The sequence below is a fragment of the Gopherus evgoodei genome, chromosome 6 (genome assembly GCF_007399415.2).
Source record: "Gopherus evgoodei ecotype Sinaloan lineage chromosome 6, rGopEvg1_v1.p, whole genome shotgun sequence".
In the NCBI taxonomy this organism is placed as follows: Eukaryota; Metazoa; Chordata; order Testudines; family Testudinidae; genus Gopherus; species Gopherus evgoodei.
In genome coordinates this window covers 124,189,614-124,206,672 of record NC_044327.1, presented here as the reverse complement: position 1 = coordinate 124,206,672, position 17,059 = coordinate 124,189,614, and the positions used below count along the sequence as shown (strand labels likewise).

General features: G+C 41.9%; 1 protein-coding gene across 3 annotated transcripts in view; it reads left to right on the top strand.

Annotated features, from left to right (window-relative positions):
* The window catches only part of C6H18orf25 (chromosome 6 C18orf25 homolog), a 64,400-nt gene that overhangs the window by 8,475 nt on the left and 38,866 nt on the right, over positions 1–17,059 (top strand). For 2 of the 3 annotated variants that reach the window (XM_030566348.1, XM_030566350.1), the window contains exon 2: positions 12,043–12,852. In XM_030566348.1, the coding sequence (XP_030422208.1) occupies positions 12,129–12,852 (724 nt within the window). In that variant the 5' untranslated portion in view covers positions 12,043–12,128. Of the gene's footprint in view, positions 1–7,474; positions 7,559–12,042; positions 12,853–17,059 lie in introns of those variants that run through there. The other variant, XM_030566349.1, reaches the window with a different exon arrangement.

The window sequence follows — 17,059 nt, the reverse complement described above, 5'->3', positions numbered from 1 at the left end:
ATATAACTATCTTTTCCCTACTGCCAATTCAATATTACCTTATTCTTCAAAAACAAAAAATAATCAGTGCCAGGTATCAGAGTACTCAGGAGAACAGTCCTATGCTAGTGACTATTAATTTTAAGTGCCTCTTATTCAGAGTTACCGATATTACCATTCAATCCATGATGCTATTACTACCAGCTCGAGGTGAGAGAGTGGGTTTGATCATGCATGCTAGGGCCTCCTTGAGCCAATAGTTGAGGAGCATGTTGTCCATTTATGGAACCAAAGTGTGTGTAGTTCAAACATAACAATCATCTGCTATCATTCAGCAAAACTTTAGTTCTAAAATTCTTTGTCTCCTGCCTTGTCCTCATAGCTTATCATAATTTACTACTTATCTACATCAGCTGATGGGCAGAATATTATAATACAACTGGTGCTAAATATCCTTGGACTCCCATTAGCATCACAAGAAATTTTATGCAGTCATAAGTAGAGCAACTGTGCTAGCGGTCAAAAGAACCTTCACTCCCACACCATCTGCAATATCTCAACCCAGACTGCAGTTGACAGCTTCAGATCAGAGTCCCTCTCATTGATAAGAGCTCTCATGCCTCCTTTTTTGAAAGGATCAACAAAATTATTTTGTTACAGTAGTGTCTAGGGTTCTCAAGTGTGGTCAGTGTCCCATTATTAAGAGCTGTACAGACATGGAATAAAAGTCCCTACCCTGAAAGGTTTATAGTCTAAACTGAGAATTAGAAATGGTCTTCTATGTGACCCAGTTGTACAAATGGGAATTCTTAAATAGAAGGCTGTGTTGTATATGAAATGGACCTGTTATCCCTGTGGTTGTTGGAGAGTAGCTGGGTCCTCTGTTGACCAATATTATGAAAGTTTCTCATTGTGGGCAATCTACTGACCACCCTAAATTGTACAGTAATCTAGATAGATCTCAAGCCAGCTAGCAACCTTCCTCCTTGCCCCAAAATTATCAAGAAAGTGGTGCTGAGAATAGTCCAGCAGCAGCTGATCTCTACCAATGTTCTCAGACGCTTCAGTCAGGTTTCAGTTGAGGATATGGCACTTCTACCACCTTTACAGATGGATATATATATTCATCCTGCTGGATTTATAAGAACGGCCATACTGGGTTGGATCAAAGGTCCATCTACCCCAGTATCTGGTCTTCTGACAGTGGCCAATGCCAGGTGCCCCAGAGGGAATGAACAGAACAGATAATCATCCAGTGATCCATTCCCACCTTCGGTCAAACAGAGGCTAGGGAACTCCATCCCTGCCCATCCTGGCTAACAGCTATTCATGGACCTATTCTCCATGAATTTATCTAGTTCTTTTTTGAACCTTTTTATAGTCTTGGCCTTCGTAACATCCTCTGGCAAGGAGTTCTACAGATTGACTGCATTGTGTGGAAAAAATACTTCTTTGTTTTAAACCTGCTAACTATGGATTTATATAGAGGCAATATGATATTTTCTGTCTTATCTATCCATCCGTTTCTTAATGATTCCCAACATTGTTTGTTTTTTTGACTGCCTCTGCACATTGAGTGAATGTTTTTAGAGAATTATCCACACTGACTCCAAGGTCTCTCTCGTGAGTGGTAACAACTAATTTAGACCCCATCATTTGATATGTATAGTTGGGATTATGTTTTCCAGTGTGTGTTACTTTGCATTTATCAACATTGAATTTCATCTGCCATTTTGTTGCCCATTCACCCAGTTTTGAGAGATCCTTTTGTAGCTCTTTGCAGTCTGTCTGGGACTTAACTACATATATACTCATTTATAAGTCAAATTTTTTAGTAAAAAAGGGAAGCACCAGAGAACAAGGTCAGCTTACGAATGGGTATAGAGGGGGAGAGATGGGACACAGCCCCACCCCCCAACAGAGCGAGCAAGGAGAGGCAGCAGAGCCAGAAGGGAAGAGGCGGGGCCAGAGTCTGTCTGCTTCTGGCCACGCTGCTCTCCCCACAGCTTCCGAAGCAGCTGCAACTCGGGGGCTGGCAGGCTGCAGCCATGCCACTCGGCCCCGCACCCCAGAGCAAGCTGTGGCTGTGCTGCCCGGGCGCTGGAGCATGCTGCAGCCATGCCACCTGGCCCAGCCTGCTAGAACATGCTGTGGCCGTGCCGCCTAGTCTGGCCCGCCAGAACAGGCTGCGGCCGTGCTGCCTAGCCTGCTGGAGCAGATCCAGCCAGGCCAGAGACATCCTCACCAGATAAGGTGGGACGGGATGGGATGGGGAGTGTGGGGGTCATGTGTGGGGAGGGGGGTCATGTGAGGGGTGGTCACCGGGGTTACTCCCTTGACTCCCAACTTCTTCCCCCACAAAAATTTCCCCACCAGTCGCTGTCCTGGCCCATCAGGGTAAGCAGCTGGTGCACCAGGACACTTTTTGTTTACTTAGGTTTACCTCCAGGCCTGCGGACGCTTGAGGTAAACAAACCATCTCCACCCACCAGTGGCTTATCCTGATGGCCCAGGAGGCAAATTTGCTGACCCCTGAATTATAGGGTCTGCTTATGAACAGGTTATAAAATTTTTCCATTTGTACTTATCCACCTTGCGGGGCGGGGGTGTCAGCTTCTAAACAAACTGGCTTATGATCGAGTATATACGGTATCTTGAGTAGTTTTGTAGCATCTGCAAATTTTGCCACTTCACTGCTTACCTCTTTTTCCAGATCATTTATGAATATGTTGACTAGGAGTGGGCCCAGTACAAACCCCTGGGGGATACCACTATTTACCTCTCTCTATTCTGAAAACTGATCATTTATTCCTACCCTTTGTTTCCCATCTTTTAACCAGTTACCAATCCACAAGAGGACCTTCCCTCTTATCCCATCACTGCTCACTTTGCGTAAGAGCCTTTGGTGAGGGACCTTGTCAAAGGCTTCCTGAAAATCTAAATACACTATATCTACTGGATCTCCCCTTGTCCAGATGTTATCAGCAGCTTTCAGTTCTATTTGATCATACTGTGCTGTAGATTTCCATGCAAGAGCTATCAATGATAGATGGATCCAAGTTTGAATCCATGCTCTGCCTGATTTGGAGCAGGGACCTGAACCCGGGTGTGTTCAAGTAGCTGCTCCAAATTATGCAGAGCAGTAGTTTGAGGGGTTTTGTGCAACTCTGGTGAGTGCCCTAACTACTGGGCTATTAGCTATTATGGGGCAGATGCCCAAGCTATTATGGGGCAGATGTCTGCTAGAAGAGTGTGTGTGTGTGTGTGTGTGTGTGTGAGAGCAAGGGCTGACCTTGCTTAGGTGCCCAACTCCAAGAGGGGGTTAGTGGCTGTGAGTCCCGAGAGAGGTAGACGTTTCCCTCTGGCCTAGAGTTAGCCACCTAGCTACTTTTGAGGGATGGCGCTCAGATACTGCACCTCTCCTTGGAATTCTTACTGGCTAGTTTAGGCAGCTCCCCACTTACTGGCTAGTTTAGGAACCTAACTCTCCCCCTAAAATGCAGGGGGAGGCTGGCCACTTAACTTGGGGCTGTAAATACAGCTGGCCTGCAGGGTACCTGAGTCCCTTTGTGGATCTAGTGTCTTCTGTCTCCATTTTTAGGAACAAGCAGTTTATAAAAATCCATCTCTTGACTCTTGAACTCAGAAGGAAGAAGTCTTGTAGATGTGAAAATGCTGACCACTCTCAACAATGGAATATGGACAGCCAGGCGTAGTGGAAGGGAAACACTTAACAAAGCTAACACACCTTATCTTCTATCCTCTTCTCCTGTATATTAAACTCATGAATTTATTTTAGCAAGGAAAATGATTTTGCTTGGTTCCCCTTCAACTGGTGAGTGTGTACAGAGTGCTAACTGCAGGCTCATGTCCTACAAGTATGTTTTGAATTATCTTGGCTGGTCAGTCTTGACTAGTTTTCTTTAATGTTCTCCCTTTCTCAAGTTCACCTGTATTAATATTTTTAAATAGAGGATTTTTTTTTTTTTTTACTCTAAGTACTTGCTTACACATGCTGGAAAAGGACTGTCTTTTTCAAGACTGCAGAGGTGTTTCACAAACGTATCCTTTCTTCTGAGTCTTGGATGGTTTGTATACACAGTCTGAGGGCTTAATAGAAATAGTTTATTTTTTAACATCATTTGTTTATGCAAAACTGGTTGAAGCAGATCTTTAGTTTCATCCTTTCATCTCATGCTTCTGTAACCATATTGGCTGGAAAGGGTGGGATGTCTAACCTTTTAGGATTGCTGCTGGACCTGAGTTATGAATTAACTGGTTAAACAGGCAAGTCCACTCCCCAAAAATGTTCCTTAGGTAGAATGGCGTGCTCTTGAATCAGCTTTAGGAGAGTATTTTTCAAAGGACCATTTATATAAAGTAGAACAATATCCAGAAGGTGGTGGTATAGTGGTGTGAAAAAGGCTAGACATTCTAGAGCAGCCCAGCTTTCAAATTCAAGCAAAGGTGATTCCACTATCTTGAGTTAAACTGAGTATCATGCAATCATCTGTTTTATGTATATGGATATGCCTGGAACCTTCTACGAGCAGATAAAAAGATATGGTTGCAGAGCTTGCAGAGTAAATCAGATCAGGAGCTCAGTAAAAATGACAGACTGTGGTGGGTGGGAAGGAAAACATCCATACTTGCACACCTGTCTTGAGGGAGGCTAGTATTTCCAGCAGAGAGAGCATCATTTTGAATTGATTTAGTTTTGTTTGTTTTCCTTTGGTTATGGAGATATTTTTGTTATTGAACAGTTATATAAAACTTGAATTCAGTGTTAGATTATCATTGATGGGCTTCACGGAAGGAGTAAAGAAGGGTTTTGAATTGAGGGGGTAGCCTATTGGTACGAAAGTGGAGGGAGGGAGTTCCAAGCATAAAATGTGTGGGGGTGGGTACAGCTGCAGGGTGATCTCATATGCCAATGGCCTGTACTTCCCACTTGGGGGTGTCAGGGGTGATGGAGGAGCTGAGGGAGAGGGAAGCAATTGGTGGGAAGGAGCCTGAATATGAGAAGGGGCCATTTAGGGATCTCGGGCAAAAATCTGTCTGGGGATTGGTCCTGCTTTGAGCAGGGGGTTGGACTAGATGACTTCCTGAGGTCCCTTCCAACCCTTATATTCTGTATTCTAAATTGGAAGGTTATTGCGTGTAGGTGGGAGAAGACTGGAGCAAGGGATTTTTGGGCAGGGATTGTTAGGGAGCCTCCATGATGCAGAGCCTGGCTGATCCCTAGTCTCTCTCATTCAGTCAGGCACATCTGAGACTGCCCCTGGCACATCGCAGGGGCCGGGCCTATCCCAGAAACACCCTGGGGCCCTACCTCTCCATGCAAGGCACACCAGGTGTGGGCAGGCAGGATCCAAGTGTGGAGGGGCTTGGTGTGGGATGAGAGGATTCTGTGTGGGGCAGTCTGGGTGTGGGCAGCTCAGTGAGTAGCTAGGTGCAGGGGCAATGGGATTCTGTAGGGGGATCTGGGTGATGGTGGTTGGGCCTCAGCAGGGAAGTCTGGATGTCGGGGGATGGGGCTTGGGGTGGGCTAGAATGTGGGGGAGCTTGGCAGCAGGGTCTGGGTTCTTCGGGCTTGGTGGGGTAGGGTTCTGGGTGCAGCTGGTTGGGGCTTAGTGGGTTGGGGGGTTGAGGTGGGGGGGCCTGTTGTGGGGGTCCAGGTATGGGGGGTTCGGGGTTATTGGTGTAAGGGTTGGAGTGCAGGGGGCTCAACAGGTGTGGTCTGGATGCAGGGGGTAGGGCTCAGAAGGGGAGATTTGAGTGGAGAGGGGCTCTGGATGCAGGGGGTGAGGCTCAGCGGGATGGGGGCTCGGTAGGTGGGTTCTAGGTGTGGGGGGATCTGTGTATGGGGGCATCCAGATGCACAGGGGTTGGGCAGATGGAGGAGCAGCTCCCTGTCCATTAGCTCCTCCCTCATGGCTGAGGAATGATGGGGGCAGGAAGTGGGAGGTAGGGGGCCTGCAGAGCTTCCTGCAGCCAGGTTTCTGGGAGTGGATCTGGTCTGACCTGGCCCTGGCCACTCCTTGCAGGGGAAGAGCACATCCTGTCTCTCCCCCCACCCAGCAGGGACTAGCAGCTGAACCCGATGAAGGGTAGGAGCCACTGGCCGAGGTATTCCTAGTCCCTGCAGTAATTTACCTCTCTGTCGGCTGCTCCAGGTGCCCGAAATGTTGCACCCGCACTGCTGGGGAAGGGCGCATGTCTGCTCTTTCAGCTTCCCTTTGGTTCCTCCATCAGAAAGTCATTTTTCTGTGGGGAAGCAAAGAAATCTGCGGGGGACATGAATTCTGCATGTGCGCAGTCATGTAGATTTTCCCCAGGAGTAATAGAGCAGTAGACTGAGAACCAAGGCCTCTTGGTTTTATCCTTTATTCTGTCACTGCCTTGGTGTGGTATTTGAACAACTTTTTGTGCCTCCATTTACCCATATGTAAAATGGAAACAGTAATACACGTATTATGGAGGTCTTGTGCTGTGTAATTGGATTTCTGAAGTTCTTTAAGAGAACCTGATTAAAGGTTAGGAAGAAATGCTTAGTATTACTATGCCTGCAGTTGATGCATTGAGGCAGAACTCTTGAGTTTCACATTCCTTCTGGATCAGTGCCTGAATTTTTGCAAGATACACTGTAATTCAAGTAAAAGTCCCCTATCTGACAGTGTGTAAATTAATGCATAAATTTTTATTGCTTAAGTAGAAGTCAAAATGAGCCCATGAGTTGATTTCTGTGTGGTATGAGCATTGGCCTGCTCAACCCAGGGTTGTGAACTGCAATACCTGAGAGGGCCACTTAGAGATCTGGAGCAAAAATCTGTACTTAGTCCTGCTAGTGAAGGCAGGGGGCTGGACTTGATGACCTTTCAAGGTCCCTTCCAGTTCTAGGAGCTAGGATATCTCTATTAATTTAATTTATAAACAGCATGTTAGACATGTAGGTGTCTTTACATATGTGCATTTTCCATGCACTGTTGGGTGGAGAAAGGCCTTTGTGTTACATGGATCTGACAGTGCTGTTTTATAGAACTGTTTTCAAACATTCAAACCAAACATTCTTTTACTAAGAAAAAGGACAAAATTGTTTTGGCTGAATGGAATTCTTGGGCATTGTGTAATTAAATATCTATTTGAGCCTGTGATGTTTCACAAACTAGTTTTCAGATTTAAGTAGCCTGCTTGGCTTTCTCTTAAGGTTACCTTGAGAACTTATGTAGCATGTTTCCAGGAAAGGGTGGGAGTATTTCAAGATAACATTTTTGCTTTTCTTTCCTCTTTATATTTCTCAAATGGAACTAAAATAGTAATAATTCTTAAGATTTGTTTTTCCTTAGTTTTTTTGCAGAGACTGTCATCCCTGTGTGTTCTTCCCTGCAGCCCGAGAACACTTTGAATCTTGGCAGACATCTCTTTCAGGGTTGCTATGTACAAGGGACACTTTTTTTTTTTTTTTATTTTAAAAAATTCCGTATTAGTAAAAGATTGACAGATGTGGAGACTGCAGACCTGGCTCCTCAGAACAAATATTTCCCACACAGCCTACCTAATGTGCATTGTTCTTGGCCAGGTGGGTACTTCCAAGAGTGAGTCTAATAAATTATCAATTACTGGTGACTGACTAAATGCTAGTCCTCACTCCTTGCTACAGCTAGCAGGGACAGGTACTGCCACCAGGAGAAATCATTGGTACCCTTTCCCTGTGCCAGTACATCTTCCATTAGTCCTCTTTGGGTATATGAGGTTGCATGTTTCCTGAAGGTGTTTTGGGTGCTGAAAAGGCTCTGGGACATGAGCCCTTTCCCCACCCTTATGCCACATTAAGATTGGGGAGAGTGGCTTTTTCTTCAATCTCAATGCCTTTAAGTCTAATGCCAGGTCTTCACTACAGATGTATATCATTATAACTATGTCTCTCAGGGGTGTGAAAAATCCACACCCCTGAGTGACATAGTTATACCAACCTAACTCCCTAAATAGGCAGCGCTATATTAATGGGAGAGCTTCTCCCATTGACATAGCTACCGCCTCTCAGGGATGTAAGTTAACTATGCTGATGGGAGAATCTCTCTCTTTTGGTGTAGGAGCATCTTCACTAAAGCACTACAGTGGCACAGCTGTAGTACTGTATGTGAAGATGTGCTCTAAGGCGCTAGTCCTCATGCTTCTAGCTGGAGCATCTTTGTTTCTGTGAAGCAGCAGGGTGCAGATCTTGATTTCAGAATGGTGATTTTAAAGATTTCAATCTGCAAGAGGCATGTAGTAGTGTGATTTCTGGTGTCTAATGGTGATATGGTGGTATCAAAATCTTCATGTTCTGCAGTTCGGGGCAGAGGTGGAAGAATATATACATACACCTGCATAGATCAGGCAGCAGAATTTTCACACTTCTGCCTGAGATCTTCCCCAGGAACATATTTCTTTGATCCCAATGAGAGGAAAACAGGGAAGGTTATGGTGCTCAAGAAGGCTATGGAAATCCAGAATTTCCATAAACACGATTACAAAATCACCACCATGCTTTGGGACTTAGTGTATTAGCATATGTGCAATTAAATAGTGGAGAAGGAGCAGGCATCTGTATTATCTGAAGCGTGACTGCTGAATATCATTGACCATTTGCCCTGTTGACTTCTGTACCCTATGTAAATCTAAAGTTCCCAGAGCTTCCCCTGGCCCAGGCATATGCTGCTTCCCTTCTGAATCCCCCCTGCTTAAAAGGAAAGGGAATCATCTACTTTGTTTCCACAAAGTTTTCTTGGACCCTTAATTCCCGTATGGTATAGCCTCTCCAGTTATAGCACTGGAGAAAATGAATATAGACAAAGCTTGGATGGACTCAAGGTTAAAAATGCCTGAGCCCACATGAGTCTTGTCTACTCTGCTGCTTTAACCAGTGCTACCAATAGAGAACTGCACCCAAAGCGAATTACAGACTAAAACAATCTAATGTAGACAAAGCCATGGGATCCATTGCCTGGTATAATATATCCTGTGTTTGACCTGGGGATAGCTCAGTGGTTTGAGCATTGGCCTGCTAAACCCAGGATTGTGAGTTCAATCCTTGAGGGGGCCACTTACGGATCTGGGGCAAAAAAATGGTCCTGCTAGTGAAGGCAGGGGGCTGGACTCGATGACCTTTCAAGGTCCCTTCCAGTTCTAGGAGATTGGTATATCTCCACTTATTAAAAAAAAAAAAAAAGTCACTTAACCTCTCTGTGCCTCTGGTTTTCCATCTGTATAACAGGTATATTACAGTGAAGTGCATGGAAGTATTATAGTATTAGGATGCTTTTACATCTCAGTATATTCACTTTCTTAGTTATAAGTTTTTTTTTTGATGTATGCTGTAATATTTGAAAAGAGGCAGTGAAAGTGGATCTTATGCAGTTATATATTGTCCATAAGAATTCACTGTAGAAATTACCAGCTTCAAAAGGGTCTTCTCATATTTTGTCCAGCAGAGGGCAACAAAAATGATTAGGGGGCTGGAGCACGTGACTTACGAGGAGAGGCTGAGGGAACTGAGATTGTTTAGAGAAGAATGAGGGGGAATTTGATAGCTGCTTTCAACTACCTGAAAGGGGGTTCCAAAGGGGATGGATCTAGACTGTTCTCAGTGGTAGCAGATGACAGCATAAGGAGAAATGGTCTCAAGTTGCAGTGGGGGAGGTTTAGGTTGGATATTAGAAAAAACTTTTTCACTAGGAAGGTAGTGAAGCACTGGAATGGGTTACCTAGGGAAGTGGTGGAATCTCCTTCCTTAGAGGTTTTTAAGGTCAGGCTTGACGAAGCCCTGGCTGGGATGATTTAGTTGGGGTTGGTCCTGCTTTGAGCAGGGTGTTGGACTAGATGACCTTCTGAGGTCCCTTCCAGCTCTGATATTCTATGTTTCAAACTAGTTTTGCTTATTTAAATACTGTAAACTGCTTTGTCTCTATATATATCGCCATGCTTTCTTCTTTAGCATTTGTAATTGTGATTCTCTCTTAGAAGTTTCCACTTTCTCATTTAGTAAACCTTGATTTGTCATCCTGGTGTTTTCATGTTGCCTAACGCTAATATGGCAAGTCTATTTCCTTGTTTAAGTAGCCAATACAATTAATAAATGTTGGCACAACACTGTGAAAGTTCTGTTAATTTAAGCTTTCCTTCCTTCACTGGTGTCTGTCTGAAGTACACCTCTTCCTCAATATAACACCACCCGATGTAACACGAATTCAGATATAACGCGGTAAAGCAGTGCTCCGGGGGGAGCGGGGCTGCGCACTCCAGTGGGTCAAAGCAAGTTCGATATAATGCTCCCAAAGGCAGCGTTATATTGAGGTAGAGGTGTACATTTTTTACACCCTCCCCCCAATAACTGTAGCATCTGACAATCGTGACCCTTAAGGAGGAGTGAAGTATATTTAAAAAAATAAACCCTCGATTCAGAATGAGTCAAAGGATTAGTAACATAATCTAGAGCTTTTTCCAGCACCCTGTGAGGTAAAGAAGTACTATTTTTCCCATTTTACAGAGAGGAACTGAGGAACAGAGGCACCCAGCATCTCATAGAAAGTCTGTAATGGAGCAGGGAATTGAACCTGGATCTCCCAAGTCTAGATTAGCACCTTACCCATTAGACCATCCTTCCTATGGGAATGGACAGGGATTGTGTCCTTAGCCTCTGTTTGCCAGAAGCTAGGAATAGGTGACAGTGGATGGATCGCTTGATGATTACCTGTTCTGACAGTGGCCAATACCAGGTGCCCCAGAAGGAATGAACAGAAGACAGGATACTGGGCTAGATGGACCTTTGTTCTGACCCATTATGGCCATTCTTATGTTATACAAGTACTCATTGTCTTTTTCTAGATCCTACAGAAATAGAGCCTTTAAAAAGCCCTCTCACAATTTAGAACATAGCACTGTATATATATATTTTTTTAAATAATGAATGTTGACAGTAGTAACTGTTAAATTACCTTGTTAGCACATGCCAATTTTTAGGCCTAAACAGATTATCCCCTTTAATTCACATATAAGTGGGAATGATAATTGAAAGATTTTTGTATGGTTTTACGGTATGTTGAAGTTGAAATTAAAATGTGGATGGAAGGTGACCTATGATAAAGGTGAAAGAATTAATGCTATTTTTATGTATAATACTTTGGAGGTGCTCAAATACTGCAGTGGTTGGGGACCTATAAGTTAGCTTTCTATACAGCTTTATTTTAACATTTAAGATGGAACAGTGCGGTTTATCAAACTATAATGTGAAGTAAAAAATGGGATTGAAACTTTGTGTGGATAGAAAATGTTTCTTGTCAGCAACTGTGCCATTTTATGCTGTTCCCTTGACCGATCTTATCAGCTAAACCAGGTCAGGATGGGTCAATACTCATATCCGAGACCTTCAAGGAACACCTAAATGTTGTATGAGGTATTGTTAGTACTTAACTGTAAGCGAACCATCAGTGCCACTTCTCTCTGGGCTGATACTAACCAGTGCCTCAGCAGATTTAGTGGTGCTTGAAGTGGACTGCTAACACTCATTGGGTTCCCACTGGCATGGAAACGGAACTGTGTTGTCACCCCTAAAGGTGGCCTCCCCAGGTAGAGGACTTGAGGTTTTTTGGGTTTCAATATGTTACTTTTTACCAATATTGAAATTTCCTTTAAAGTGTATTAAAAATTACTTCTAGATAAAATTTCAAAATCTGCTTATATTGTATTAATTTAAACTTTCCAAAGTAAGAGCTTAGAAACTGCATTCATATTTATTTCTGATCTGTTGTGATAACTAGCTCAGATGGAAGTGTATTTTGTACAATGATAGTGACATCTTTCATTAAGAAAGGGAAAACATTAAGTATGTCAGTGTAACAGACTGAGTTAACCAGGAAAAGGCAGAAGCTAAAGAAAAGTACCACAGCCAAAATTGTAATGTACCATACTAGCTTTAACTGAATAAAGAAGTGGTCTCACTGGGTGAAATTGTGGACATGACCAAAAAAGTAGAAGAGATTCTGCTATTTGAGTAAATTGTCATTACTGTTTGTTCTTATGCAGGTTGCTTTGCCGTTGAAAACCTAATCTAGTTCTCCCAGTCCTCTAGACTCCATGCTGTGAGACAAGGAGGAGCTTGGAACTCTGAAATGAAGATGGAGGCGGTGGGAAAAGTAGAAGAACTCATTGACTCAGAAGTCTCAGCAAAACTCTCTGAAAAACAAGAGGCAGCTCCTGGTGAAGATGGACCTGTAGAACTAGACACGTGTGCTCAGAAAGATGGTGTGCCCATTGTAGCAGATTCTGTGGTGCTCTCCTCAATGCCGTGCTTACTGATGGAACTGAGACGGGACTCCTCGGAGTCTCAGTTGGCCTCTACAGAGAGTGATAAACCAACGGGAGGCCAAATTTATGAGAGTGACTCGTCTAATCACTGCATGCTTTCCCCTTCTTCCAGTGGGCATTTGGCTGATTCAGATACGCTGTCTTCCGCAGAAGAGAATGAGTCCTGTCAGGTTGAAGCTCCTGTAGAGGGAGACCCTTCTGGAGTTTCTGGGGCTGCAGTTGGGAGAAAATCCAGACGATCCAGGTCTGAAAGTGAAACATCAACTATGGCTGCCAAGAAAAATCGACAGTCTAGTGATAAGCAGAATGGACGAGTCACCAAGGTAAAAGGTCATCGGAGCCAAAAGCACAAAGAAAGAATCCGGTTATTAAGACAGAAGCGGGAGGCAGCTGCTCGCAAGAAATACAACCTGCTGCAGGACAGCAGTACCAGTGATAGTGACCTGACCTGTGACTCAAGCACGAGTTCATCAGAAGATGATGAAGAGGTTTCAGGGAGCAGCAAGACAATCACTGCAGAGATACCAGGTAGAGGATGTTTTTTAAACTGAACTGTAAAGCGCCTGACATCGTTTCTCAGCTGTCATGCTAGATTAGATGAGTGACACTTGAGAAAACCCAGGAGAACTGCAGCTCTCTGTAAATTTGAAGACTGCAGTGTATTAACAAGACATGGCAAATTTTAAAATCTGTTCTGAGGTTTTCAGTTTGCTTTTGCACAACAGCAAATTGTAGAAGGGACTATCTTAAATCTTGGAATTTTCAGATTTTTCTTTGTAAACCTATATGAACTCTTCTCAGTGCTGGTTAGACGGTAATAATCATAATAGCCTAATTAGCCAATACATTATTATAAGTGGGCAACCGCACTTTAATATATTACAACAGCACCTCTGCATCTGTGTTTGAAATAACTTGGCATATCTATTGCCCATTTTACCATAAGGCCCCATTCTCCAGTGTTGCACTTATGCTGTGCTTTCCAGCTCTACATTTCAAATTATAAGTTTACTTAACCTTTTTGTTATTACATTCATGCAGATTGCAGCTGACCACTTACTTTAGGGCATAAATAAGAATTATTCATATGTGGCCCTAATTGTCCCCACTCCTGGTGTCTCAGAATTTTAGGAGTAGGCGAGTTCCATCCTTCTGTGTTATATTAATCTGTAATTTTTATATTTCTGAATTCTCCAATATATCCATGTTGACAAGCTGGGTGCAGCAAATTATTGGGGCATTCTCATGATTTTTATAGCAGAAGAAAGATAAGTTCTTAAAGTTTCTTGTCTGGTGAGTCTTCATTATTTAATTGGTGCAAATACCATGGTCAGGATTGTGTGTGAACTATTTTTCCAGTATATTATACCTCAAAACCTTCATCGTATGGCAACCTTAAAAAATAAAATAAAATTTAAAATAAATTTTTTGGTTTGCCAGTCTTTTCTGGGTGGATCTGCCTTTTCCCCCTTTCTGCTAACTAAAGAGGATGTTTAGGGGATAAACTGCATGCTAAATAACAGCATATTTCTGTAGTTTAAAGGAAGATGTAAAGGAAAATGGCAGTCTTAATAACTTTGACAGCTAAATGAGTATGTGTGTGTGTGTGTGTGTGTGTATATATATATATATATAAAATATCTAAAGATAAATTTACGTATGATTTTACAAATAGCTGTAACTGTTTCAACTTTAATAATGGTGAATGGTGCTGGTCTATCTGTTTGAAAACTGATATTTTGCTTATACTCTGTAAGGCTGCATCTCTTTGCTAGGATGTAGATTGAACATAGGAAATGCAGTTTCCCATTGGAAGATATGGGAAAGGCACAGACTTCCATAATTATGTGGTTAATTCTGTTCTTTTTGGGTTTTTTTAAACAAGATTTATTTAATAGTGGTTCTGTAGCTATATTTGCCAATTAAAATAGTACAATGTAACTGATAACTTTGACAGTCACTTGTTTCATTATTTTTTTTAGAGCATTCTCAGCACTTGGACCTGAGTTAGAACCCATTGAAGACTCCTGTTGATTTCGGTGGGCTTTGGATCAGGTGCTTCAGAACAAATAAATAGACCAGGGTGAGCTTTTCAAAGGTATTTAGCTGCCTAAAGTTGCAGATAAGCCCTAGTGGGATTTTCAGAAGCACCTGGGCACCTAGCTCTCTTGGATTGCAATGGAAGTTAGGTGCCTAGGAATTTTTGAAAACTTCACTAGGCACCTGGTTGCATCTTTAGGTGCCTAAACACCTTTTTTAAATCTGGCCCTCAGTCCTGGCCCTGAAGAGCTTGCATTCAAAGGGCCTGATCCGGTGCCTACTGAAATCAATGGAAGGACTCTCTCGTTGACTTCAGTGGACATTGCATCAAGGCCTAATTTTACATGTGACACAAGGAGTGAACATACAAAACACTAGAGGACAGCACTGACCTGCATATCTTCTCTCATAGCCCATGTGTTCTGATTTGACACTAAATAGTGGGTTTCTCTTTGACTATTCTTTTTTTAAGTGGTTTTTAAGACATACTTCATGTTTTTAACGAATCCTTGCCAATTGGATGCAGTGATTAGAATATATTCTTTCACATTTCAGTTACCCTTTAAATGAAAAGGGTCATGAGAGAGATGATCCAGAATGCATCCTATTGCTCTTTGTGGGCTAGTGAAAATTAATAGATTTAATAGGTGTACTTGAGCCTTGAATTTAACCTGAGTTTCTAACTCTCCCGTTGTAGGTGGCTCGCTAATGATCTGGCATGACTACTTTTGCTTAAAATAAATATTTATTCTGCTTGATCCTTCTTCGATTTGAGTGAACTGGTTATATTAAAGTCATAATTATTTCTCTTAATAGAGAGCATTGAGAGAGCATAGTGAGTTGACATTGTGTTGTGAATAGGACCCTCTAAAGACTTTAAAAATGAAAGATCACTAAGACACTAATAGGGCGGCCCAAAGTGCAGCCTGAAGGCCAAGTTCAGCAATATTTACCCCTATTGGTGATAAAAGGGTGATAAACTGCACGTTTAATTGCTCCTGAACTTCAGTAACAAGAAACTGCTGTGCATTTATCAAGGGAAATATAAGAACGAGCAAATGTGTTCACTTATTTTGAAAAATTCTGTACCTCTTCATGGAAATGACTTATGACACTGTACCCCTCAGCGTCATAAAGCTTGGATGCTCTTGCACTAATGAGTTATTGTTTCAAAATTGGCTCAGCAGCTTACCGTAGATGCTGTTTTGCAGACACGTCTAGCATAAGCATGAAAAAGAGCTACGCTAGCAAAGATGCTTCAAGATTATAACTTTGCTATAGTTGTTTTTCTTTGCACAGATATTTAGAGATGCAGTAAAAAAGAGAGTAAAATATTCCTGCTGTCATCTTCTGTCAGAACATGTAAAATTATTTTACAGTTATAGGGGAAAAAAGTTTGTTTTAAACCTGTGGGTAGTTTGAAAATTAAAGTGATGTACTTAATAGGATACAATTGGGTCTTTAATGCTAAAGGATTTCACTGAACATCTTTCATTTTAAGAGTGAAGATAGATAGAAGTAATTTTTGAACCCCACAATATGTTTTTGCTTTTGCAGTGAGTTTGGGATGATTATTAAGAAGAAAAATGTCCTAGTAAATGCATAATAATGCCATAAACATAAACAATCTTACTAGCTTTTCTGCTTTCACTCAAACACACAATTTCTGAACCAGACTATTTTGCAATAGAATTTCAATTGTCACTGCTAATCTGCAAAACCAGTAATTTTCATTAAAATATTAGCAGTCTTATTTCTCTTCTCAGCTAAGGCTGAATAGCAAAGTGTTATGATGAGGTTTCATTACTAATACTTCATTACAATTATAACTAGATTAGTTGCATACATGACAAAAGTACATTCTGTGAGGCAGTATTCTTAAATATTTTACTTTGTTCCTTTACGCCCTATAGGCACTATCCCACACCCATTGAAGTTAGTGAGAACCTTTTAATTTATCTCAATGGGCACTGAGTTGGGCTCCAGTCCAGTAAACCACAATGGCTTTCTAATTCATGCAAATTAAGATGCCTATATTGTATGCCAATATTGATGTTCAATCTTTAAAATACAAGATTCCTAAGCAATCCTTGGATACATGATGGCATTCACTTTGGGCACTGGTAAAATATGATACAGCAGCTTCCATTACATTTCTATTATTGTTTAGGGTTTTGTTCTTTGTGGATTTCCAATTTCACTGTACAAACTGGCTCTGGATGAAGAAAACTCGGCACGCAAAATGATCCTGGGAATCAATATTTGGCTTAAAACAATTTGACTCTTCTTAAACTATAAAAACATAATATTGTTATTCCACACACCATTGTGCGCTGCTATAAGTCAAAAACAGTTTTGAATGTTAAAACGAGCATTAATCCATGTTTTAGGCTAATATATGGGGGAATATTGTTAAAAGTTGAAATATTTCAAGTTGGAAAAGTTGCTATTTCATGTCTGTAAATTACCTGTATATTCATAAGGACTTTTAGTATGCAGGCCTTTCTAACACATGGTGCAATTTACATTGGTGCAGAGGGCCAGCACAAAGCATATAAACCATTTCAATTTCAGCTAAGCTTCCTGCCTAGGTCTTTTGTTGGCATTCTGCCAAGGAATGAATTTTAACCAAAGAGACTAACTGAGGATGATTATTCAAGAGCAGGTACATTTAAAAATCTGTTTGGAAAGATTT